The following is a 25,425-nucleotide window of genomic DNA, read 5'->3' as shown; positions in this document are numbered from 1 at the left end:
ACAAATTGTTTTCTATAATGATTAAAACAATTCCATCAACAGTGTATTTATTTACATATTTTTCCACAGTCTTCCCAACATTTGTCATTTTATTTTTTTAAATCATTGTTAGAAAAATATGAGGTGGAATCTCATAGTAATTTTTTAAAATATTATTTATTAAAGCTTTTTATTTTTGAAACATATGCATAGATAATTTTCAATATTCACCCTTGAAAAACCTTGTGTTATAATTTTCCCCTCCCTTCTTCCTTCCCTCACTCCTAGATAGCAAGTTGTAATATTCTCTCTAAAATGTAATCTTCTCTTTTGGGGGTTTTCTTGGGGTCTCTAGAAGCAGCTCAGTAATCACCACACAAGTACAGCCATGGGTTAAAATCCAAATTCTTTATTGTCTCTTTCTAAGTTTTGTCTCCTTTCCTGCGGCCCAGTTAGCTTTCTTATAGTCTAGATCCTTTATTATCTCCTTCCTGGGACTGGGCAGCTTTTTGGAGAACCTTTCAGTGTGGCGTTGGTTCCGAGAGCTTGAGCTCTCGCCTGCCTTCTCTGGCTTCTAAATCTCCCCCAGCTTCCAAGGGTTTGTACTTCAGCCTCTAGCCACAACAAAGGTGGAAGATGGAATGAATCTGTCTTGCCTCTGAGAGCTCCTAGTGCGCTTGTCCTTTCTGGCCCTGAGAGCTTCTCCTTTTATGCCCCACACCCAATATAAACCAATCATTATATCACTAGGAAAACATTATTTGTTGTAGGGTTAAATCAGTGCTAAACTAGATTTAACCACTGTCCCCTCAATTCCATTTAGTACCTTGTTTCAAGTTCTGGCTCATAACATCTCCTTGTAGGATTAAATCAATCATACTGAAGCATGCTAAATTAGATAACTATGGTCTCTTATCAATTCCACTGACTTATACCTTGTAAGAATCCTTGTTTCAAGGTCAAGAGTTTTGGCCCATAACAACAAGTAATCTAATATTTGTTAAAAATGTGCAATTCTTCTATATATATTTCCACAATTTTGCTGCATAAGAAAAATCAGACCAAAAAGGGAAAAAAAAATGAAAAAGAAAACAAAATGCAAGCAAACAACAACAAAAGAAGTGAAAATACCATGTTGTGACCCCTACTCAGTCCCCGTAGTCCTCTTTGGGTGCAGATGGCTCTCTCTATCACAAGACCATTGAAACTGCCCTGAATCACCCCAAGAATAGTTATAATTTACTTTTTTCTAATTATTAGTGATTTGGAGCACTTTTTTCATTATCTTTTTGATAACTTAGATTTTTTTACATTGATCTCGTATAAAACAACTAATCATGTCCATGGACCATTTATCAATTTGGGAATGATTCTTATTCTTACATAATTGAATCAATTCCTTCTGTATTTCAGAAATGAGATTTTCGTATAAAAAATTTGTTGAAAAGATTCTTCCCATCTAATTTTCCCTTCTGATTTTTACTGTTTTAGTTTTATTTATGGAGAAAGAAAATGTAAATGTTATATAATTAAAATTGTCCATATTTTTAAATTATTATTTTTCACCAAAGCTTTTTATTTTCAAAACCTATGCAAGGTTAATTTTTCAACATTGACTCTTGCAAAACCTTGTGTTCTAATTTTTCCTCCTCTTCCCCTCATCCCTTCTCCTAGAAGGCAAGTAATCCTTGTTAATGTTAACCATGGTAAAAGTATATGTAAATCCAATATAGGCATATATATTTATACAATTATCTTGCTGCACAAGAAAAATCAGATCAAAAAGGAAAAGATGAGAAAAATTAAAATTCAAGCAAATGACAAAAGAAGTGAAAATGCTATGTTGTGATCCACACTCAGTTTCCACAGTTCTCTCTTTGGGTGAAGATGGCTCTCTTCATCACAAGATAATTGGAATTGTCCTGAATCATCTCATTGTTGAAAAGAATCACGTCCATCAGAATTGATCATCATATAATCTTGCTGTTGCTGTTATGTTCTGCTCATTTCACTTAGCATCGGTTCATGTAAGTCTGTCCAGGACTCTCTGAAATCATCCCTGCTGATCATTTCTTACAGAACAATAATATTCCATAACATTCATATACCATAACTTATTCAGCCATTCTCCATTATCCTCCTTTAAGATCTCTGGGATATAAGCCCAGCCATTTTTTTTCTTTTGTGATTCTCTATATTCTTTTATTGTGAACTCTTTCTCCATCTGTAAACATTTCTTTCTTGTTACTCAAATGTGTTTAATATGTAATCTTTCATTTCTAAGTCATGTATATTCATTGATATCTTATCTTCTAAATCTAATTTCTGCCAGCTTGCTTTCCAGTCTTCTCAGCTTTTGTCAAGTAGCAAATTCTTATCCCAGTAGCTGGGGTTTAATCAAACAATACACAACTAGGTTTGCTGGCTTTTACATAATCTTCTAATTTTTTCCATTGATTTATCTTGCTTTTTAAAAACCATTAAGCAATTCATTTTAATAAGTATTTTGTAAGATAGTTTGAGATCTGGAATTCCTAGGCAAGGGTTAAGTTCTCAGAACAGTCTGTGTCTCTTTTCAAGGATTTTTATCTGAGGGTTTGGGTTTCTTTTCAGGCTGATTTTATCAGTGTTCCATAACTGTTCTTTTTCATCTCATTTCAACAACCCTAAAATGTCCATAGAATACAGGGCTGGGGAGTACCTTTAGCACAAAGAAACATTCAAAGTGGAAGAGAGGGTATGTGGAAAAATGATTGTGATGTTGGGGGAAAAAAAATCTTCACTAAAAATTTAAAATAAAATTGTCTTAGATATTAACTAAAATTAGTTTGATTAAGTGGCATTGAACCTACAACCAGCCCTTGCATACTCCTCCCCTTTTCTTTTTCCTGATAGCGCCCTTTGTCTGTGTAAATTGTCACTGTTGCATCACCCTGAGAGTAGTTCCAGCACTGTAATGTAACTTTGTTCAGCAGGCATTGAATGTATAGTCTCCATTTACATATTTTTTAACTTCATCCAGAAGCTTGAAGAGATTCTGGAAATTCAGAAAAATTGTAATGTGGTATGGGCTTCATGAAGCTCATCAATATCGCTGTGACACTAGCTCTTATAGAATCCATTTGTGCTATTTTTCCAACAAAGGGGGAAATATTTCAGTGAAAAATAAGATTTTATTAGAGACTGACTTGTTGACTGGCAACGTCTCATTCCCTCAGGTACATTCCAGTGTTTTATCCTACCCCCACATCTAATGTTTTTGTCAGCTAAGGAATGAATCTCAAGGTGTTGTACATTTAACAAGTGGGTTAGCAAAGGATATTTTTAGTAATCCATGTTTATTTTGTTCTAGCAAAGTCTTCTTTGTTCAGTACTTATGTTTATTAAACAGACTTTTTAAAAAAGTCAAAATGAGCAAGTTTTCTTAATTGGACTTGACTTTTTGTTTTAACTTTTGTGACTTTCAAAAACCTTGATATCCATTCCAGTGGGAATTGAATTTTAAATTTGTTTTTAGGAGATCTGTGTTATATTCTCCAAACTACCCACCATTTAGCTTCTCCCATCTTGAATTTTTTCCAACTGGAGAAATAGATGTAATCCTTTATGAGAGGCAGCATGGTGTGATGGAAAGCACACTGATTTTAGTTAAGCTCAGGGTTTGAATCTCTGTATTGTGATTTACTACTTGTGTTGTTGTCTTTGTGTGTATATCACATCACCTTTCCTGGCCCCAATTTCCTTATCTTCGAAATGAGACCATTGGACTAACTTTTTTTTTTTTTTTTTTTTTTACTAAAGGGCACTTTCTGCTGTCAATGGGACCCCATGATCCCTTTTATATCCTTATAGAGATGACTTTAAGAGAAATGAAGGAATAAATCTGAAACCCTTTGAGATCCATGTGAGAAAGTTATTTTTTGCTAACATTTATATCTCATGCCAAGCCGCCTATTCATTCCTGCATAAATTATATTATGCAATGACTTTGCTTAGCCATACATGTTCTGGTAGAGTTTGATGCAATCATTCTTCCTCTCACATTCTGGGCATATTTACCTTCTGAGTAATGGCCACTAATTCCACAGAATGGAAAAAAACTGAGTCTTAAGCAAGTTTTTATCATTTCTGCCCACTGGCATATACAGCAGCTAGTTGAAATACAAAGAAAAGAAAGGTTATTAATAATTCTTCAGTATTTGTATGTACATCATGTCCTGAGTAGAATAAACAGAGAGTGAAGTCAAAAGTTTATGATAACAAGAGAGAGTTCAAAGCAAGATTTTCCTGAGAAACAAGTAACTTTTCTAACTCTTCTCTTTATGTTCTGACAAGTTTTTGTTTTGTTCTGTTTTTTTGGTGTGGGTCTATAATTTTAGTGTTGTCGAGAACTCCCCTTCCACATGTATACATCTGGACCTGTTCTGCATCTCATAGTTTGAGAGAGTTGCCAAGGGCAATAAAAATTCTAGTAATTTACCAAGACTTTCAGCCGGTGTGTCAGAGCTGAGACTTGAACCCAGTCATCCAGGGACCCTAGCCAAAAAGCCATTCTTTCTTTCATACATTACTAATCATATTGTATTAGCATACCATAATTGTAATTTTAAATTATTATTATATTCTTACATTGATAAGTATTTTCAGTTTATGAAAAGATTTATAAATGTCACTTGGCCCTTTTTGGTGTGACTATCTTAGTCTCAGAAACGAAATTTACCCCTTCCTTATCTCACTAGAATCATGGGGCTTAGTGAAGCCTGGGATGTAGAGACTTCCTGCATTTGTATATAGAAATGATTTAGGCAGTTTCAGATCTAGTAACTACAAAAGCCTGGACCTGACCTTGTCATTCATGAGAATATTTAAGGTTCTAAAAGGGACTTCATAATTGTGAAGCATGGGATTGTTATCACTGAATTCTCCGATTTTCTTCTGTGAACTTTTGCCAGTGTGGAGTCAGTTGCCATCATTTTTTTTTTTTTCCATTTGCATTGTTCTTATTTGTTGGCCTTGTGAGTACAAGGGACCTCCCCATTAATAAATTAATATTTGGCCAGAGCTCACTATGATCAAAGTAGAACTATGATGGCTTTGAATTATGTAGTAAAAAGTGATGGTGATTGTTCATCCATGGAGTGTGTGCTAGTTAAAAAAAACTGGCAAAGAGGTACAGTGGTTAAAGCCTAGGTTCTGCAGTCAGGAAGTCTTGAGTTCAAATCTAGTTTCAGATACTTTTTAAGTGACCCTGAACAAGTCACTTAATCTCTGCCTCAGTTTCCTCAGTTATAAAATGGGAAAATAATAGCACCTACCTTCCAGGATTGTTATGAAAATTATATGAGATAATATTCATAAAGCGCTTAGCACTTAGAACATAGTAAGTGATTAATAAATACTTGTTTCCTTCCTTCTGATTGATTTTTAGTTTTATTCATTGTTCATATTGTATATAGTGTTCTCTTGATTCTGCTTTCTTCACTCTTCATCATTTCGTAGTCATCTTATATTTTTCTGAATTCTATATATTCAGCATTTTTATAGCACAACAGTATTCTCTTACATTTATCCAGCCTTTTTACCCAGTCAATAGGAGACTCATTTTGTTTCCACATTTTTGCTACCACAAAGTACTGCTATAAATATTTTGTTATATATAGAACTTTTTTTTCTGTCATTGACCTTTCTATTACTAGAACTGCCCAGTCAACAATTTAGTGCCTTTTTTCTAATAAATCAAATTCTTTCCCAGGACAATTGGATCACTTTATAGATTCACAACAGTGTATTAATGTGCCTATCTTCCATACACACTCCAACACTTATAGTTTCCATTTTTTAAATCATCTTTAGAGATTTGATCTCACTTCTTTGTTTTACAGATGTGGAAACCTTGGCCCAGAATAACTAAGTGACTCACACAAATGGTTAGTTGGCATCATTCAGATATTATTTTAATTCCATTATTGATACATTTTCTCTATAGGTTCATGTGTTCCCAGTTACCTAACCAAGTTCTAAAGAGCATAAGCATCATTGACAGCCCTGGAATTCTTTCTGGAGAGAAACAACGTATCAGCAGAGGTAAATTGATTTATTATTACAATCATTCAATTATTTTTTACTATATTGTTAAATATTTTTATGTATGTCTTTCTCTCTTTATAAGATAAAGCCAGAGGAGTATGAGTGCTTACTGAATTCTTTCCTCAATCCATAGATATAGCCACTATCAAACTAATGCTTGCAAAGCTTGGTAGGAAGCCTTAAGACTGAAACTAATAAGGAAATCACAGACTAATCATAAAGATTCAGAGTTAATAATGACCTCTGGAGTTGCATAAAATGATGCACTTCAAACAGCTCTGACCTCAAATAAATCTAATGCACCTAAAATACATGACCACTTGCTTGTTTTTTGTATTAATTGCTCACTAGCTTTGGTCTACACAGTAGAAAGCAAGCTGATGTAAAAGCAAAGTTTCCTTTTCTTTCTTCACAGGCCGAAATATTACTTGTAGAACTACTACATCACAGGAAGGCAAAGGAACCTCTCTGAATTTTTTGCTTTAGAGTCCCAAATTGTAACCTTAGGAATTCTGTTTTTATTCCTAGAGAATTTTAATAATGGGGCTCAATAGTATCTCTGAGTTGTATTGCACAATTCTACCTATAATCCTTTCCGGTCCCTGGAATTCCTTAAATGATGGAGTACTATTTAGTCTGAGAAAAGTAAATATAATTCTTAGGATTCGGGAAGTCTCAGTACAGAAATTCCAGTTGGCTAGCACTAAAGGTGTCATGAAAAACTTTTTAGTTATTTAAAGCAATTTCTAAGAAATCATTTTTTAAAAAAAGACAGATATGAAGGGTCAGTCCCTTTATTTTTAAGGAAATGGAATTTCTAAAGATGTATTTTCTATTTACTTTGAAATAAACAGACTAGAAATGATACCATTGTCTCAATCATACAGTTCTTAAAATTTTGGGTCTTGGGACCTATTTACATTCTCAAATTATTGAAGTTCCCCATCCCAAAGATCTTTTCTTTTATATAGGTTCTATCTGTTGATACTTACTATATTAGAAATGAAAAATCTTAGTATTATTATTTTTTCAATGTTTAAACATTGTTATTTAAAATTTTGAGTTACAAATTTTATCCCTTCCTCTCTCGCATCCTCTACACTTCCTGAAATGGCAATTGATCAGATATAGATTATACATGTGCAACCATGCAAAACATTTCCATATGAGTCATTTTGTTCAAGAAGACTTGAATAAAAGAAAAAAAAAAGAAAGTGAAGAAATAGCATTCTTCAATCTTTATTTAAACAATATCCACCACTTCTCTGGAATAGATAGCATTTTTCATCAAGAGTCCTTTGAGATTGTCTCAGATCATTGTATTGTTGAGAGTAGCTAAGTCATTCATAGTTCTTCATTAAATAATATTGCTGTTATGGTGTATAATATTCTTCTGAATTTTTGTTGATTTTACTATGTATCAGTTCAAGTTTTCTGAAATTATTTTGCTTGACCTTTCTTACAACACAATAATATTCCATTACAATCATATAACACAGTTTGTTTAGTCATTCCCCAAATGATGATTATTCCTTTAAATTCCAATTCTTAGCTACCACAGAAATAACTACTATAAATATTTTTGTACAAGTAGGTCCTTATCCTCTTTTTTGGATATCTTTGGAATAGAGACCTAGTAGAGATATTTTAGCATTATTATTATGATAATAGTTTTAACCTTGTGTACTCCCTGAAATGATCTTGGGAATGTCGAAGGGTCCCTGGAACATACTTTGAGAACCATTGGCCTAAATAAAATTATAACCCAGAGCTGAGTTTTGGGACATGGCCAGCAGAGGAATTAATTTTGCTCAATTACGTGTGTGTGTGTGTGTGTGTGTGTGTGTGTGTGTGTGTGTATGTGTGTTTGATTGAAAAAGAAAACAACAATCAATTAACTAGAATCCAGAGCGCTTTTAGGACCTGGACATTTTCCTTTTCACTTCACCAAGGCAATTAACTGTCTTAAGATAATCAAAACATCTGTATTAGAAATATAGGATTGACAGGATAAAGGAGGTGCACAGAGAGAAAGAAGGCAAGGAAGAAAAAAAGTACAAAGTAAATACACCAGAGCTAAGCATCTCTTTCTGCTGGCATTTCAGAAATGCTGCCTTGGCTTTTCTGTTAGTCTCACTCCCACAGAACACATGGCAGTTCTTTGTACAACACTTCTGCCTGTAAGTCCCTCTGTGGTTTCCACATTGGAGAAAACAATGCCTTTGCTTGAATTATGAAATCAGTGAACTGGAAGAGATCTTTTCCATGCCATTCAGATCAGGCTCTAGGAATAATTGTACTGTCCCAATATAGTTTCGTCAATCCTTGTCTAATCTTTGCTGAGTTCTTTTTAAACACACAAATTTATCACGCTGTCAGTGAGTCTTTGGCTCTGGTCTCACTGTATAGAATATTAGAATTTTAGAGCAGGAAAGAAGGAAGGAAAAAATATTTATTAAGGGATTCCTATGTCCCTGGTACTATGTTCAATGCTGGTGATACAAGCAAAAAGAAAGATAATCTCTGTCCTCAAGTAGCTAATGTTATAATGGAGAAAGACAACACATTAAAGGGAGTTGAAAAGAGAAGGACTGAGCAGAGCAGGGATGGGTAGCCAGTGGGAAGGAGGAGCCAGATAAAGGGATATTCCAGGATGAGCAGTTGCTGGGATTGTAAGCTGTTTCTGGGCAAGAAAGTTCCAAGTGCTGAGAGAAGTTCCAGGATGAACCAACAATAGAGAAAACATGATTTTGAAGTCCAGAAAGTCAGGGGACTATTGTGTTATGGAACAGTGCAAGGAGGGTAGATTTGAGTAGACTAGAGATTCTATGACAATGGTCAGAACATATTGGAAGAATAGATCTTCAATTTTGTTTCAGTTTTAATCTACCAATTTCTTTTTATCCAAATCCAGCTTCTTGTTATCCATAGTTTCCTTGGCCTACATTGATTTTTTTTTCTGTTCTGTTGCTTCTCTTTCTATTTTAAGTAGTCAGTGATTGTGTGAGTGTACAGATGGCAGGTGCACCTATGAGCAATGGTTGGTGGGTTGTGTTTTTTTTACATATGTATTCCTTATAATATTCTTTAAAGAAAAAAGGGGCCCAATTTTTTAGTATGCTTTGAAATGAGAGACACTTTTGTAATAACCTGACTCACATCCTGTGCTTATTATAGCATTGTGCAGTAGGGTAACATAAAACTTTGGTGTTCTAGAAGTAGATGGCAGCAAAGATTATAACAATAGACCTATTACATTACAGTATTGCTTAGTGCAAAAAAAGGACTTAAAAGAGATCCATCTAGGAAAAGAATATGTTTAGAATTTATCATTCTAAAATATATTTTATCAAAATATAGGCATTTTCAACTACAATTTCACACAAAGAAAATATACTTTGTGTCTTTCATTTTAAGATACCAAGAATACTGTTTCTTTTTATGTCTCTCTTCCCTCTTTCTCTCTCTTGAGTCTCTGTCTCTGAGTGTATTTCCCTCTGTCTCCATATGTTTGCCTGCCTTTTTCTTTATTTTTATATATTAGGCCTTGCTTTCCATCATCACCACCAATCCTAGCACCTGTAAACTAACTAAGAATCAACAGAATAAATTGGGAATAGCTAGAAGCTTTAATTCTATAAGCAGAAAGATACAGAGAAGTCATCCCTCTTTGGCTTTAATTGCAGCATAAGCAAATCTCTATTCCTCTGTAATGCAATGTCACTTCAGCAGTATTTATTCCTGGGGAGACCAAAAAAAAAAAAAAAAGAGTCAGCTGGGAAGGGGAAGTATTTTTCTTTCAGCTATCTTCTTCTCCATTACCTTTGACTCTTTCCCCTGTGAGTTGCAAGAGTGGTGAAAATCTGAAGTGAATGAGGAGTATATTTTCATCTTTTAAAAATTTTAGTCAATGTATGATTTCTTTTTAGTTAAATCCTATTTTTTTTTTACTAATCACGAGTTCCATGATCTATACTCATTCATTCTCTCTCTCTATGTCTCTCTCATCTCTCTGTCTCTCTCTCTCTCTCTTTGTCTGTGTCTGTCTCTCTCTCTCTCTCTCTCTCTCTCATTATTTCAAATCTCCAGTGTCTTTTTTTGAGGAGAGAGAGTGTTTGAGAATTATAATGGGCAGGTTGAATGTTTTATATTTTTTGTTTCTGTTCAAGGGACTTTTTTGAATAGTAAGTATTTTCTGTATTAGGATGAAATAAAGGCTTCCCTATATGGCATATTGAGATGCCTTCATTGAGATCCTGTAATTCACATTTGAAGAAACTTAGATATGAACTATACCTAAGTTTTCTTCAAGAGTTTTCCATGGAATTAGGAGGCGTCAAAGAGGAATAATGATCCCTTGGGGGTTGCTGTGGAGATCAGGCCAGGATCAGATCTGGTCTGTGTAAACCCAAATTCCTTATAGGGCAAGGACCACAAGTGATACTAGCTTCTTTCAAAGCCCAGCAGAAACTTCCCTCTAGGATTATTGCCTCCCTTATCCTCTGCCAAAAATTAACTTGTATTTTCTTTGTATCTACTTATATGTATATGTATTGTTTTCTCTCAAATAGAATGTAAACTTCTTGAGAAACCTGAACTGTCTTATTTTTCTCTTTGAATAGTGCCTGGTACATAGTAGGTCCCTAGTAAATGTATGTTAATTGAGTGAACTGTTTGACCTTTCTTCAGCATGTCAGTGCCTCTTGTAGATTTAGAGGCTTTGTCTGAGAGGATATGGTCAAATATGATCTTTAATGAATCTTTAATGGTATCTGACAACATAAAAAATACTATTTGTTGAATATTGAGCTAATGAGAATCTATTTCCAGATTGAATGGTATGTTCCAACCTAGACTTTCTCTGTGGACAATATTACCATCTATAAAAAATGTTAAGTGACTGCTTCTATATGTTAATATGGCATTAAAACTTTGAATCAGGAAGGGTTCAAGTCCTATCTTGGATTCATACTGGTTATCAGATACTGGGCCTACTGCTTAATCTCTCATAGTCTGAGGGATCTCTGAGATTATAATTTGTACCACAGTCTACCTAAGTAACATTGGGGGACAAAATGTAGAACTTGAAGTCAGAAAACCTTAAGTTTCAATTCTGCCCCAGATACTTACTACTACTTTAATACTAACCATGAGCTATTATCCACAAAGGTAGAGGGAGTAGCCTTAACAAGAAGTCTTGACACTTATGAAGTATCTAAAAATACCATTATTAAAGATAAAAGCAAATTTGCATACTAGTGAGATGGATGTGCTTGTTTATTTTTACATAGAGAATTAAATCTTGGCAGAATTTGATGTTTTACTGTTGCCATTTTTCTTGTGGCCCCCACTTTCAGTTATGCAACCTCATATGGGATTGTGACCCATAGTTCAAGACATGTTGATGTAAAGCACTTTGCAAATCTTAAAGCTTTTATTATTTTAATATTAATGCTAACCATTAGCTATAATCTGCATGGGCAGAAGGAGTATCCTTATCTGGAATTTCTGAAATTTATGAAGTCTCAAGTTTGAAAAATAACAGCAACAAAAATCATGCTCTCAAAATTCTACTTCAATGCTACCTTGGGTTCTAGAATGCAATAGGAGTGAAGCACATGCTTTTTTAATAGGTCCTTCCACACTTGGAGAAGCTTTGATTGTGGATCCAGCAAATTAAATAAATCAATATATTGGATGTCTCTTGTCTGAGGATCAGCCTAGCTACATTCAGATGGTCATGACAGCAGGGTGATGATCTTATTTAGCCAAAGGAATCCAGTGAAAAGTATCTGTATGGAGTGTGGGCAAATAAAGGAAATCGGAGATCAGAGAAGTCTGGAAGATAGTGGCTTTAGTGATGTGCTAAAGTTAATGGGTAATGAATAAGCAGAAGCATAATTAGATTGATAGCAGAGAAAAATGAGTTCTACAGAACCAGGGAATCAGAACTTCCTTAGATAATGGATTTGAAGTGCTCTCCTGCTTGAAGAGGTATTTATTAAGCCCCTAACATATATAGGTACCATCCCAGGTGCTTTACAAATATTTCAAGTAAAAGAGATTATAATTAGGGAATTAAACTGCTTATTTGGTGATTGCTGGAGCTTAAGGAAAGTTCCATCTTAGTCTAAGGGTAGCATGATAATTTAGAGAGTGTACATATCTTAGATAACATCTGCTTGGTTGGGTATAGATTAGTGACTATAAAGGAGGCATCCAAAATGGATATAGTATCTATGATATATATTATAATATATAGAAATAGGCATGGTTCTCCTGAATCTCTTTTCTATGCCTTCAGTTGCCTACTTGTGCTATAAAGAACTTGTACCAATATATATGTACCCATATACTCATATAGTAAAGTAGATCTTGTTGTCTGAAAGGCTGAACTTGATTGCTGTCAGTGAATTACTAGAGATGGTACAAGTCCTAAGCAAGATCGTGAATTAAGGGAAGTGTCTATACAGACCCAATCTTCTCTTTCTGTTCCTCTGCTGTGAAGTTCTCTGGCCTTTGTTGTCCTGTTCTTTGTCCTTTAAGTCCTAGTCCCAGCAAAATGTGCCAGAAAGGAAAGTATTGCCAGTCATTTAGTTATATTTTAGTGTCATTCTCAATATATAATTTCATTTAAACTCTTATCCCTGATTTTAGTGTTGTTTTAATTAAAAATATCAAAGAACCTCATATCTTCAAACTCATTATATATGTATATGTATTAACACACATTAATATCTATTCACACGTATAGGCCCATATGTATATGGGTGTGTGTGCATGTATGGATTGGGTGTTGCCTTTTGTTCTTGAAGAGGACCAAAATGACATCACTTAGAGTTTACAGTGGGTCTGACTGGCTGATTAGACCAGTGTGAGCTCAGAATGTTCTACCTCACGCCAGACAAATTTAGTCCATATGAACATTTGGGGTGGCTTCGCTAACTGTGTGTGTCTCACTCTGCTTTGGTCACAGAGCACAGCCCTTCTCTGATGAGGGCACGTCGGGCTGGGTGGGCCTGTGCCAGTGACTCCCATGTCATATGTTCAATTCTAAAGCTCTCAAGAGAGACCTTGAGTGACCTTGCATCACTTTTTCTGACACCCTGTGAGTCTTTGCCTGTGTGATTTCTCCCATTAAACAGTCTTTTTGGCAAGTGTACATTTGGCATTCAAACAATGTGGCCAGGCCTACAGAGTTGTACTCTCTGCAGTAGAGCTGGAATGCTTCGAGAAAAGGCCTCAGGGTCTGTCTTATCCTGCCAGGTGATCTTCAGAATCTTCCTGAGACATTCAGATGGAAGAGATTCAGTTTGCTGGCGTGGCACTGGTACGCTATCTAGGTTTCACAGGCACACAACAATGAGGTCAGTACAATGGCTCTGTAGACCTTCAGTTTGGTGTGTACATACACACACACACACACACACACACGGGAGTAGAGGAAAAACCTTCCTAGCATTGAAATCATACCATGCAACTTCTAGGAAATAGGAGAATGCTTCTACCTTCCAGGAAGGGCCCTTAAACGTATGAAGTATTTCCCCAAAGAGTATTTCATAGAATAGAAGCTCCTTGAGGCAGAGATTCATTTTCATCTTTGTAGCACTTAATAAATACTTATTAGTTGATTGAGTCAGTAGTGCCTAAAAAGACACATTTCAGTTATAGTGGCTGATTCACATTCTCTCCTTAGTAATCTTGTCTAACAACTTGGTTAGACACGTGCTTTCTTTTTAAACTGTTCCTTCTTGGAGGTGGTGAGTCTGGCCATATAACTGAAAAAGATTCTGTAAAACCTGGGGCACATCTAATCATGAAGATTTTTGTTGGTAGTACTAAAGAAAATAGCAGAAAAATATAATTTAAAGGACTACTTTGAAAATAGAGTAAGATTGAACCACAGAAGTTATGAAAGATTGGCATATTGGAAATGAAAGAATTTGCTTTTGTACCTTTTAATGGTCAGGATATAGTTGGCAAAATTATTATTCAGAAATATACTTGGTAAAATTAATGCAAGAAAAGATCCTTTCAAAGCAAGAGATGCAGGCTGCTAGTTCAGAAAATGGTCTTGGAAATGGCTCAGGAAACTTTGTGGGTCATGAAGGAAATACTGAAGGTGTAGAAAACACTTTGGACATGGTGACAGCAAAGGCAGTTATGGAGGTAGAGGTGGTGGATATAATGGATTTCATGGAGATGGTGACAACTTTAGAAATAGTCTTGGCTAAGTAGGTAGAGAGGGGTTATTATGGTAGTGGTGGTGGTGGACCAGGATACAGAAACCAAGGTGGTGAATATAAGACTGGTGGTGATAATGGTAGAGGGAAGATAAGATGATCACAATGAAGGAGGAAATTTTGGTGTAGTAACTATGATAGCACTGGGAATGATAATGATTTTCAAAATTGTACTGAGCAACATTAAAATTATGTACCCATGGAAAAAGGAAGTTTTGATGGAATGAGTTCATACATTCTTAGGGTGGTTATGGTAACCACCAATCAGAAGCTCTTAGCAGAAGAGAAGGAGTTAACAAGAAATCTGCAGGTTACTTTGAGATAGTTGTGAAGTCATGTACTCAAATATATTAAAGGAGTTGTAAAAATCAGCCGCAGAAGGAATGAAAATCCATAGTGAGAAAAGTTACTTCAGTTTAAGTAGGAAATCATTCTTGTTCAGAACTGTCATAGCTATAGTTTGCATGAAATGTAACTATTGATTAATGCCAGGTAGCATCAGTTAAGTGCACATTCATGAAGTTTTAAACATGTTTAGTTTGTTTTTTTCTTCCTTTTTGTAATATTAGTTGTATTGTCCTGTAAATTGTGGCAGTGGTACTAGGAATATAAAATTAAGGAATGTTTCTTTTTTCCCCAAAATAAATAAATACATTATTTTCTCCTGTTATATTTAAAGCTTCTTTCCTCCTTCTGTTCTAGGTAGAGATGGAAAACAGTCAGGATTATTGTCCTTTAAATAACTGGAGAAAGAAGCTGAAAATTAAAATATTTTCTCAATTATTTTTCTTTTCTAGACTGAGTACTTATGTGATACAGGAAAAAGATTAATGTTCTTATTTGTTGGCAGTATTTATACTGTTATATTTGTTGTAAAACATGGTACAGGACATCTCAATATGAGATGACCTCTACTCTTTAAAATGTCTCTTAATACTCTCCTCCCATGAATCAAATCTTAGAGTTGGTATCAAGTAATTAACAGTGTACCCTCTTAAATATGAATTTAAAATCTTTCTCAGATTCTGCTATTCTCCAATTCAGCAAGCAGTTATGAAATGTTTACTGTATGCCTATCACTGGCTACAAGGATAAAAACATAACAATCTTCCCTAAAGGAGTTTATGATTTACAGGAGAAATATATACATGAATTAGGTATGTGCATAAAATACATACACATACACATACACATATACCCATAAGATAAATACAATGTAATTTCAGGAAAGTCTATATTTATGACTTTTTATGGCTGCCTAAAAAATGGTCCAAATAAATAGAGTATCCTTTCAGGCAGTTTTCAAGATCAACCAAGCCATGTCTTTAGGAGTTTTATAAGCAAAAAAGGTCCAGGTAATTGGTGTGGAAGTATTTTAAATTACTCCTTCATTTGGTTGCCTGTGATTCTTTCTTCCCATCTTGGGCAGCCTTCAACTCAAGAATTTTCTTAGTCTCTTTATGATTATCAGCAGGTCCTCAGGAATAGAAGAAAAATACACAACTACATTTTTTTTTGTTTAGTTATTAATCTATGACTTCATTGGTTACTTCCTGTTTGCAACATTCCATAAATAAAGACTGGGATTTTTTTTTGTCTTTCTTAAACTTCTAGTAAGAGGGACATAAATATCCAAATATGCAATAATAGCAAAAAGTTACAGTTTACAAAGTATTTTTCATTTAGCAGTTGTGAGGTAAGCAGTGACTTAAGTGGCCTGCTCCTGTTACAAAGCTAGTAATCTGAACCAAGATGGGAATCATTGATTTCTGACTTACAATTTAAGTCTTTTTCCACTATAGCCTTACCAAGAAGTTTTTATAGTATCAATAATGTTGTCCAAATTGTCAGATAGAAGTCTAACATCCTGTAGAACTTGATTTCTCTCTTATGATAGATGCATTTCCATGAAAGAGGTCAGTGAGTGAAATTTGGAACATTTAATGTTCTCTCTCTATCTCTGTCTCTCTTGTCTCTCTCCTTTTCATCTTCTTTCTCTTGCTCCCCTTTTATCTAAAAGATAATTTTATTAAGGAAAGGAAGTGGTGAATCAGATGGAAGTTTGTATCTTTAAATGGGATTGTAAGAAAATACAGTGTCCATCCTAATTTTCTTTTCCTGGGTATTTTGGTTTGATGCTAATTCTGTACACTCTTAGTATCAACTTGCATAATAACACTGTCTGCCATAATGCAAAACCTCTGAGGGCTTAGTTTTTAATATATCATAACATCATAGATTTAGGGCATCATAGATTTAGAGCTCTTGGGGTCATCCAATCCAGCCCTATTTTACAAATGACGAAATGTCATTTAGGTCATAAAAGGAAGAATCAAGATTTGCACCCAAGTCTTTTGCCTGCAATCCAGCCCTCTTTATTTTGTGCTACACTCCCTAGCATGTGCTTAGAATTTTCCTTAGACAACTGTCCTATGTTTTCTCTGTGGCTCTTGTTATAATGCTAGTGTCTTTGTTAAGATGTTTGAAAAGAGGAACATCTGAAAAATTAAGATGATCTTTTCAGAACCTAAGAAGCAAATGCAATAGATAAGGTCTTGGACAAGACTAGTCTTGTGTTCATGCTTTCCCTTAAATTACCAAAAATGGCAACCTTACATTAAACATTGAATTATTATTAAAGAAAGAAATATCAAATAATAAATATTATTATTAAACTTTTTTTGATGTATCACAGGGTCATTAATTTTGAGCTTATGGGAATTTAGAGGTCATGTAATCCAAGACCCTCACTTTATAAATGAGAAAACTGAGATCCATAGAGGTTAAGTAGCTAAAGTCACACCAGTAGTAAGTGGCAAATCCAGGATTTGAAGCCTGGTTTTCTGATTCCAATTCCATGCCCTTTCTAGTATCCCTGTGGTTTTCAAAGGGAATTGTAGATTTAGTGTTAGAAAAGTCCTAGATCAGTTGGAGAATAGCTGAATAAGTTGTGGTATATGAATGTTAAGGAATATTATTGTTTTATAAGAAATGACCAGCAGGATGATTTCAGAAAGGGCTGAAGAGACTTGATGCTAAGTGAAATGAGCAGAACCAGAAGATTATTGTACACGACAACATCAATGTTATATGATTTAGAACACAAGATTTTGTAAAGATCAGTGTTGAAAATTATTCATGTGTATATTTTGAAAATAAAAAGCTTTAATTAAAAAAAAAGAAATGAAAAGTCCTTAGAGGTCAACTGATCTTAACCCTGCACTTTATAAAAGAAGAAACTTTGGCCCCATGAAGTGACTTATCCATAGTCATATGGAGCATAAATGGCAGAGCTGGCATTTAGCCCCTGGTCCTGACTCCAAAAAATATCATTGTTTTGCAGCCTTCAACTGACTGACAATAATTGTAACATAACAATACCTTTTAGTGCTCTAAGATTTCTTTGACACTGAAAATTGAAGCAACGCTAAGTCTCTTCATAATATTTTAAGTAATTATAAAGAAAATTCTTGTATGAGATTGGGCAAGTCACTTAACACCGCGTATCCCAGATAATTCTCTCTGAGGATAAGTTGCAAAAGAATTATTAATCTACATTAGTAAAGGGCTTTATCTTACTGGGAGTTCCCTGCATGAGCAAATATCGTATGAGATTTGAACATTTTCCTCAGAAAAGGCAGACTTTGGTGTTAGGAGAGACAGCAAATAGAAAGAAAGAGGCAGGGTCCTATGCACATCAAAGACAGATGCAGCATAGACATGAGCCCAATGCATAAGGAAGGTCAAGCTAGAGAGTCTGTCCTTTGAAATGAGATTCAGTGACGATAGCACGTGCCCTCAATAGAGACAGTTACAAGAGTGTGACGTAGACGTGCTGGCGTTACGCAGCTGATCCCTGCTACTCAGGGTGGCTGAGCCTGCCAGATCCTTGAGGTCAGAGGTGCTAGCTACAGTTGGGCTTCAGACGTTCTGATAACTATAATAAGTCCAGCACAAACCCCAGCCCTGCAAATGGAGGGCCACCTCAAGGAGGGAGACCTGGGCCGAGCTGGAAAAGCTGCACACGTTCAAGCTTCCCTACTGATCAGTGTCCCATGAATGGCTGCAATGCTTTCAGCCTGTGTGAGACCCAGTCTCCCAAAAAAAATGCGATACCAGTGTTCTGCCCTCATGCAGGAAATCCTGGTTTCCTTTTGTTCCGGAAAGATTGCTGACAAACAATTCATGATGCTTCTCCAGCTGGTACCAAAGGAAATCCTAAATCACAAAAGTTGTCGTTTCTGTCCTTAAGGTGATCTCTTTCCTCACTGAGGTCCAAAGTGGCAGATAGCAGCTACCTGCTATCCATTTTGAGTATCATTTAACATTTTAAATGTATGATTTTTCATGGCATCAGACTTTACTTAAACTAAGAGAAGTGGTAAGCTATAGATGCTAGCATACTTGCCTTAGAGTCAGGAAAAATTTGATTCAAATCTTTTCTCTGGCTCTAGTAATTATTTGACCACAGGCAACTCATGTACCATCTCTGAGATTCATCATCTTTGAAACAGGGAATTCCTTTAGCACTTATCTTCCAGGGTTGTTGGGAAGCACAGATGAGATCATGTGATACAATTTTGCTATGTCAGTGTCCATTTTTATTATTAACTTGAAAATAATAAAAAAAAAAAACCCAGAACTTTTATAAATTAGTAAATCCTTTAGGAGGGTGCCATAGTGGATAAAGCGCCCAACTTAAGAGACTGAATTGAGTTTGAATCCTGCCTTAGATCTTAAAAGTTGGATGATTCTGAATGAGTAACAATCTCTCTCATCTGCAAAATGGGGGTTGCACCTGACAGGGATATGCTGAATCAAATCAAAATAAGTAATGTATGCCAGATGCTTTTGGAAAACATTTTGCAAACCTTAAAATACTACATAATTTTGGTGATTATTGCTATTGCTATTATTTCCATTCTAGGAGAGTTTGTTATCCAATTAAAAAATCTGTCTGCTCTTTAACAATTCTTTGTGCTAAAGTAATAAAAACAAGAATAAATAAAATACAGTTCCTGACCTCAAAGAATTTACATTCTTTTTTAGGTTAACTTTTTTTTAAGTACTCACTATGAGCACAAGACATTTCTAAATATTTTGATATTGATGTATTGGGAGAAGAGGAAGATTTTTTTTTTTTGTCCTTATGAAGCTTATATTCTAGAACAGACTGATAAACCCTTGTACTCCTACATCATCAGTACAATAAATTGAGCAACCAATCAGATGCATGTAACAGCAACGGTTCATTCATTAGTGAACCTTGGAGACCAAGTTGTTCTAAGTTAAATTTTTGAGTATTTGATGCTTATAAAACTTTCAGGCATTAAAATGCCTTGTACACAAAGCCAGAATGGGGGTGAGGATCTAGATACTTTGCTTCAGAGTCCTGAATTTAGAGGGCTGCTGATATAGCCCTGCACTTTAGAAATGACAGATTTTATTATGTAGTTAATGAGATTAATTGGTAAAAATAGGAAATTTCCTCAGGCTGGTCCATGCCTCTCTTCTCCTTTGTGTTAATCATTTTTGTTGTAAATATTTCTAAAATCCATTTTTTTTTTTTTTGCTTTTTTTAAATAAGAAATTTGGAAGTAACTAAGGGTTGCCATGTATCATAATGTAATTTTCTGCTTTTAGGCTTTCTGTCCCTTTTTAAATATCAAGCCTAAACTAGGTTTCCTCACTGAGGTCCAAAGTGGCAGATACAGCTACCTGCTATCCATTTTGAGTATCATTTAACATTTTAAATGCATGATTTTTCATGGCATCAGACTTTACTTAAACTAAGAGAAGTGGTAAGCTATAGATGCTAGCATACTTGCCTTAGAGTCAGGAAAAATTTGATTCAAATCTTTTCTCTGGCTCTAGTAATTATTTGACCACAGGCAACTCATGTACCATCTCTGAGATTCATCATCTTTGAAACAGAGGGAATTCCTTTAGCACTTATCTTCCAGGGTTGTTGGGAAGCACAGATGAGATCATGTGATACAATTTTGCTATGTCAGTGTCCATTTTTATTATTAACTTGAAAATAATAATAAAAAAAAAAACCCAGAACTTTTATAAATTAGTAAATCCTTTAGGAGGGTGCCATAGTGGATAAAGCGCCCAACTTAGAGACTGAATTGAGTTTGAATCCTGCCTTAGATCTTAAAAGTTGGATGATTCTGAATGAGTAACAATCTCTCTCATCTGCAGCTAGGTGGTGCATTGTACAGAACACCAGCCCTGGAGTCAGGAGGTGCTGAATTCAAATGTGACCTCAGATACTATTAGTTGTATAACCCTGGGCAAGTCACTCAATCTCAATCGCCTCCAAAAAAAATTAATAAACTAGGGTGGTGGCTCTGAGAATTTCTTGGATGGGATTGCTGTGAAAGCTAGTTAAGAGGTGGAATGAAGAAAGAAACTAATAATGGAGTCAGAGATCATGAGGAATTTTAAAGCATGGCTGACTAAGAGTAACATTAGCAAAAATGGGAAAGTCATAAAGAAAAATGGGTTTTTGGGGAAAGATGACAGGTTCAGCTCAAATTTCTGGTTGTTTGAATTGCCCTCAGGGTGTCCAGGATGGAGGAAACCTACTGTAAGTGGTTTGGAATTTAGGTCAAGATTGTAGAAGAAAGATTAGAACCAGTTAACCATCTAAAAGGCTTAGTATGGAAACTCGTGAAAGTCCCTGGGCTTCTGCTATCATGATGTCTCCTTCCCTCTCTCTTTCTCTAGCTCTCTTCCTTCCTCTCTCTGTCACCCTCTCTCTCCCTTTTTTTCTTCCCTCCCTCCTTTTTCTCCCTATCCTCTCCCCCTCTCCCTCCTTCCCCTCTCCCTACTTTCCTTTTTTCTTTCCCTTCTTCTCTTCTACCATTTCTCTTTTATATTTATGTGTGCATGTATACACACAAAACAGGAAGAAGAATCATTAAAGCAGAGAAGGCATAGCACTGAAGTGGGAAGACAGAAACAAAGCAAAGATATATCAACAAGGGGATAGACAATATCAGATTCAAGAAAGAAGCTGAGGAAAATATGGATTGAGAAAAGATGATGAAGATTTGGAAATTGTCAGTTTTTTTAGATGACAGTTTCAATAGGGTTGTGGGAATGGAAACTATAGACATTAAGGATGTTGGATTGTGAAGCAGTATTAGAAGTATAAGGGAAAAAAGAAACAGACAGGAATGTAAAAAGGTAGCAAGGTCAAGGAAAAGTTTTTCTAAGATAAGGAGAGATCTAAGCATTTCTTAGAGAAAGGGGAAGGAACCAACTAACTAGAAGAAATTGAAGATAAAAAATAGGAGAGTTGATAATTGATGGAGAAGTTTAAAGAGAGGGGACTCAAGGACAATGTTGGAGAGCATGTCTTTGCCAAAAAGAAAGGACATTTCTTCCTTTGAAATAGGATGAAAAGCTTTTTTTGTTACTTACTTGTTTTTTGTTTTCTCTCCCTTTTTTTTTCCTTTTTGATCTGGTTTTTCTTGTGCACCATGATAAGTGTGGAAATATGTATAGAAGAATTACACATGTTTACCATATATTGGCTTACTTGCTGTGTAAGGGAGAGAGTTGGGGGAAGGGAAGGAGAAAAAAAATTGAAACACAGGGTTTTGTAGAAGTGAATGTTGAAAACTGCATATATTTTGAAAATAAAAAGTTTAAAAATAGGATGAAAGAATGCATATTAAAAAGAATATTGCTGGTCCATCCCAAGTTTGGATAATTTGTTACTTTCCATGCTGGTAGTCGGATGATTCTGGAGAACACAGTTGTTGACACACTGAAAAATTAATTTAGAGGACAAATGAGTAAAGTAGAAAAGGAGAAATTGGGTTGAACTTCAGATAATGTTTGAAATTGAAGACAGCTTAGAAATAAGTTGGAATTCAGTAGGCTTCAAGAGAGGGCAATTTCAACTTGAAACTGATGGGGAAAGACAGAAAAGAATGTTGCTTTTCCAGCAAGCCAAAGGGAACTCAAGGAAAAGTTCCCATTTGGGCTGTAGAATAGAAGTAGGAGGATAAGTGAGTCTGACCATGATGAATTTGTTAGTTAGTCAACAAGCAGTAAGCATTTCTATGTGCCACATTCTGTACTAAGTTTTGTAGATACAAAGGCAGGCAAAAACATGACCTCAGCCCTCAAGGAGCTCATATTCCAAGGGATGTAATGTCGTACAAATAACTAAGTACATATGATATATAACAAGTAAATGGTTATCTCCAAACAAAGTTGCTACTTAAAAGTCACAAACTAAGGAGTAAAAGGTTATGCTCAATGAGTAGCAAGAAACTAAGTATAGTTGAGTAATAGAGTACAAGGAGAGGAATAAAATTTAGGAAGACCAAAAAGGTAAGAGGTTATGTTGTGAAAAGCTTTCAATAACAGGTTTTTATATTTAATCCAGGAGGTTATGGATTAAACAGTCACTGTTTTCTTGATATAACAAAAATTAAATAAAAAAAAAAAAGAAAGAAATTACTCAATTGTTTTAGCAATTTTTTTTTTTTTTTTTACTTTTTTAGACCATGAAAGTCAATTAATTGGGCTCATCTCAGGCAGCATACCTGATGACAGATGTCATCAGCCATTGGAGAGAGCCATTGGAGATTACAGAGTCAGTCATTTTCCAGATATTTTTCAGTCAAGTCTGACTCTTTGTGACCCTTTTTGGGGTTTTCTTGGTAAAGATACTGGAACGGTTTGCCATTTCCTTCTCCAGGTCATTTGGCAGATGAGGTAACTGAGGCAAACAGGGTTAAGTAATTTGCTCAGGATCACAGAGCCATGACTAAGTAGTAAATGGCTGAAATCAGATTTGAACTAATGAAAATGACTCTTCCAGATTTCAAGCCCACCACTCTGTCCATCACGTCACCTAATTGTTCAATAGCTGTCTGATCTATCAGACTTTTAGTTACAAAAATCACTTTGGCAGATAAATGGGGAATGGATTAAAGTGGGGAAAGAAATGAGGCAGGGAGACCAACCAAAAGATTATTTGTTCCAGGCAGGAGATGATGAGGGCTTGTATCAGGATAGTGATAGATGTGTGAGTGGAGAGAAGACAACATAAGAAATGTTGTAAAGGTGAAAATGTCAAAACTTGGTGACAGATTGAATAAGTGGTGTGAGAGAAAAGTTCAGGATGATTTTGAGGAGCTGAGCCTGGACGAGTAGGAGGATGGCAATGTCCTTGATAATAATAACCAACTTTGGAAGAGGAAAGGGTTTGGGGTAAGATGATGAGTTCTGTTTTAGACATGTCAAATTTATTCTCTGGGATGTCTAGTTCAAGATGTCTAAGAGAAAGCAGTGATGTTTGACTAAAGCTCAGGAAAGATATATAGATCTGAGAATCATATGCATAGAGATTATCATTGAACCTGTTTGGAACTGATGTTATGTATCACTGAGAGTAAGTCAGATGACCTGGTTTCAAATTCCAGCTCTATCATTTACCTAATTGTACGGCTTTAGTCATATTTCCTCACCTTTGGGCCTGGGTTTTCCACTGTATAAAATAAAAGGAGTGGAACTACCCATTAAAGAGCCTTCTACCTTAAAATCTATGACCCCGAGACTCCAAAGGCCAAGGAGCAACCTTCTAGCCCAAAGGTGATTGCATATTAGTGTTTGAAATCTGTGCCTAGGCAACTAAATGACATAAGACTCAGCATTTTTATGCTGAGCCATGTGAAAAAGTCCAGACCATGAATTTCAAGGAGAGATGTTAAAAAGAGAAATTTCTTTCCCTTTATTTTTAATTTAAATTTTAGGGATATGTTTTGATTACTTTCATTTATCATTATAACACTGCCTCTTCCCAGACAGCTGTTACAACATGTTTTTTTTTAAAGAGAGGAAAAAAAATTTTTAGCAATACTGACCCATACCTTAACTAAGTTCAACAAAATGTTTGGTGTTAAACACTTATCATCCCTCACCACTAGAAAGGGAAGAGGGAAGTTCATTCCTTTCTTATTTCCAGGTAGTGGATAGATACTCAAGACCAACTAGTTTTAAGATTATGTTAAAAACTGTTATAAAAGGACCATCAGAAGCATATAATCTAACCCATATCTCAAAAATCCCTTCTAAACAAATAGTCCATCCAGCTTTTATTTGTAGAGGTGAATCTTCTGTCACTTAGGAACTGTGTGACAATCATTATCCTCCATGGGCCTCAGTTTCCTCATCTGTAAAATTAGGGGAGATGGACCAAATGGCCTTTGAAATTCCTTCCAGCCCTACATCTATCATTCCATGACTTCTAGTGAGGAAGAATCCACATCTTCTAAACCCAACTTTGGGATGGTCATCTTTTCCCAATATTCACTGTAAATGAAAATAACTGTGTGTAAGAAAGACAGACCAAGAAGAGAAAGACAAACTGACAGACCACTGGAAGAGAAGGAAGAGAAAGAAAGGTTCAGGGAGGAAGAAGAGAGAAGACTGTAGTTAGGAACTATTTTGATTTTAGCTATTGTCCAAAATAATTTAAAATGCTTATATACAATAACTCACATTTACAGCTTTTAACGTTTGTGAAGTCTTTTTAGATTTGCAAAGCACAATTCCATGAGGCAAATATTATTGTTCTCATGTTACTCAGTGAGAAAGCTGAGGTTCTGAGAAGTTGATATGAGTTCCTTTCAAATAGGTATTGTTTCATTATTTATATTTATAGCTATAACACTTAGCACATTATAAGTGGTTACTAATGCTTGTTAGTGACTAGCCATGATCACTCAGCTGTTCTAAGTGTATTAGATAGGATTCAGACCTAGATCGCATATCTTCTAAATCCAGTATGTTCTATAAGTTATATCAAGTTGCCTCTTGTTTAAAAGGAGCAATAGGATAGGACAGTAAGGAAGTTAGAAATTATTTCAAAAATTAGACCCCTAATTTATCTCAGTCTTGGCTTGACTCTCTTTTTCACATTTGGAACTCAGTGACCTGAAGAGCATTGTCTTTCTGCCCTTCTGAACCAAACACAAGATGACAAGATGTATTGTTGTTTTCCAGGGGTTTGAAGGGTTGCTTGGCCATGTGGCACTTGGGTGGAGTCTGGAAATTGTTGGCAACTCGCCTAGAAAAATTTGAGAAA

General features: G+C 35.3%; 1 protein-coding gene across 1 annotated transcript in view; it reads left to right on the top strand.

The window, feature by feature from the left end:
- Nucleotides 1-25,425, top strand: part of EHD4 (EH domain containing 4) — a 98,034-nt gene that overhangs the window by 28,596 nt on the left and 44,013 nt on the right. Inside the window, exon 3 of the mRNA XM_051977134.1 lies at nucleotides 5,966-6,063. Coding sequence (XP_051833094.1) covers nucleotides 5,966-6,063 — 98 coding nt within the window. The remainder of the gene's footprint in view (nucleotides 1-5,965; nucleotides 6,064-25,425) is intronic.

Source organism: Antechinus flavipes, chromosome 2, assembly GCF_016432865.1.
Source record: "Antechinus flavipes isolate AdamAnt ecotype Samford, QLD, Australia chromosome 2, AdamAnt_v2, whole genome shotgun sequence".
NCBI lineage: Eukaryota > Metazoa > Chordata > Mammalia > Dasyuromorphia > Dasyuridae > Antechinus > Antechinus flavipes.
This window is presented reverse-complemented; position numbering and strand designations above follow the sequence as displayed.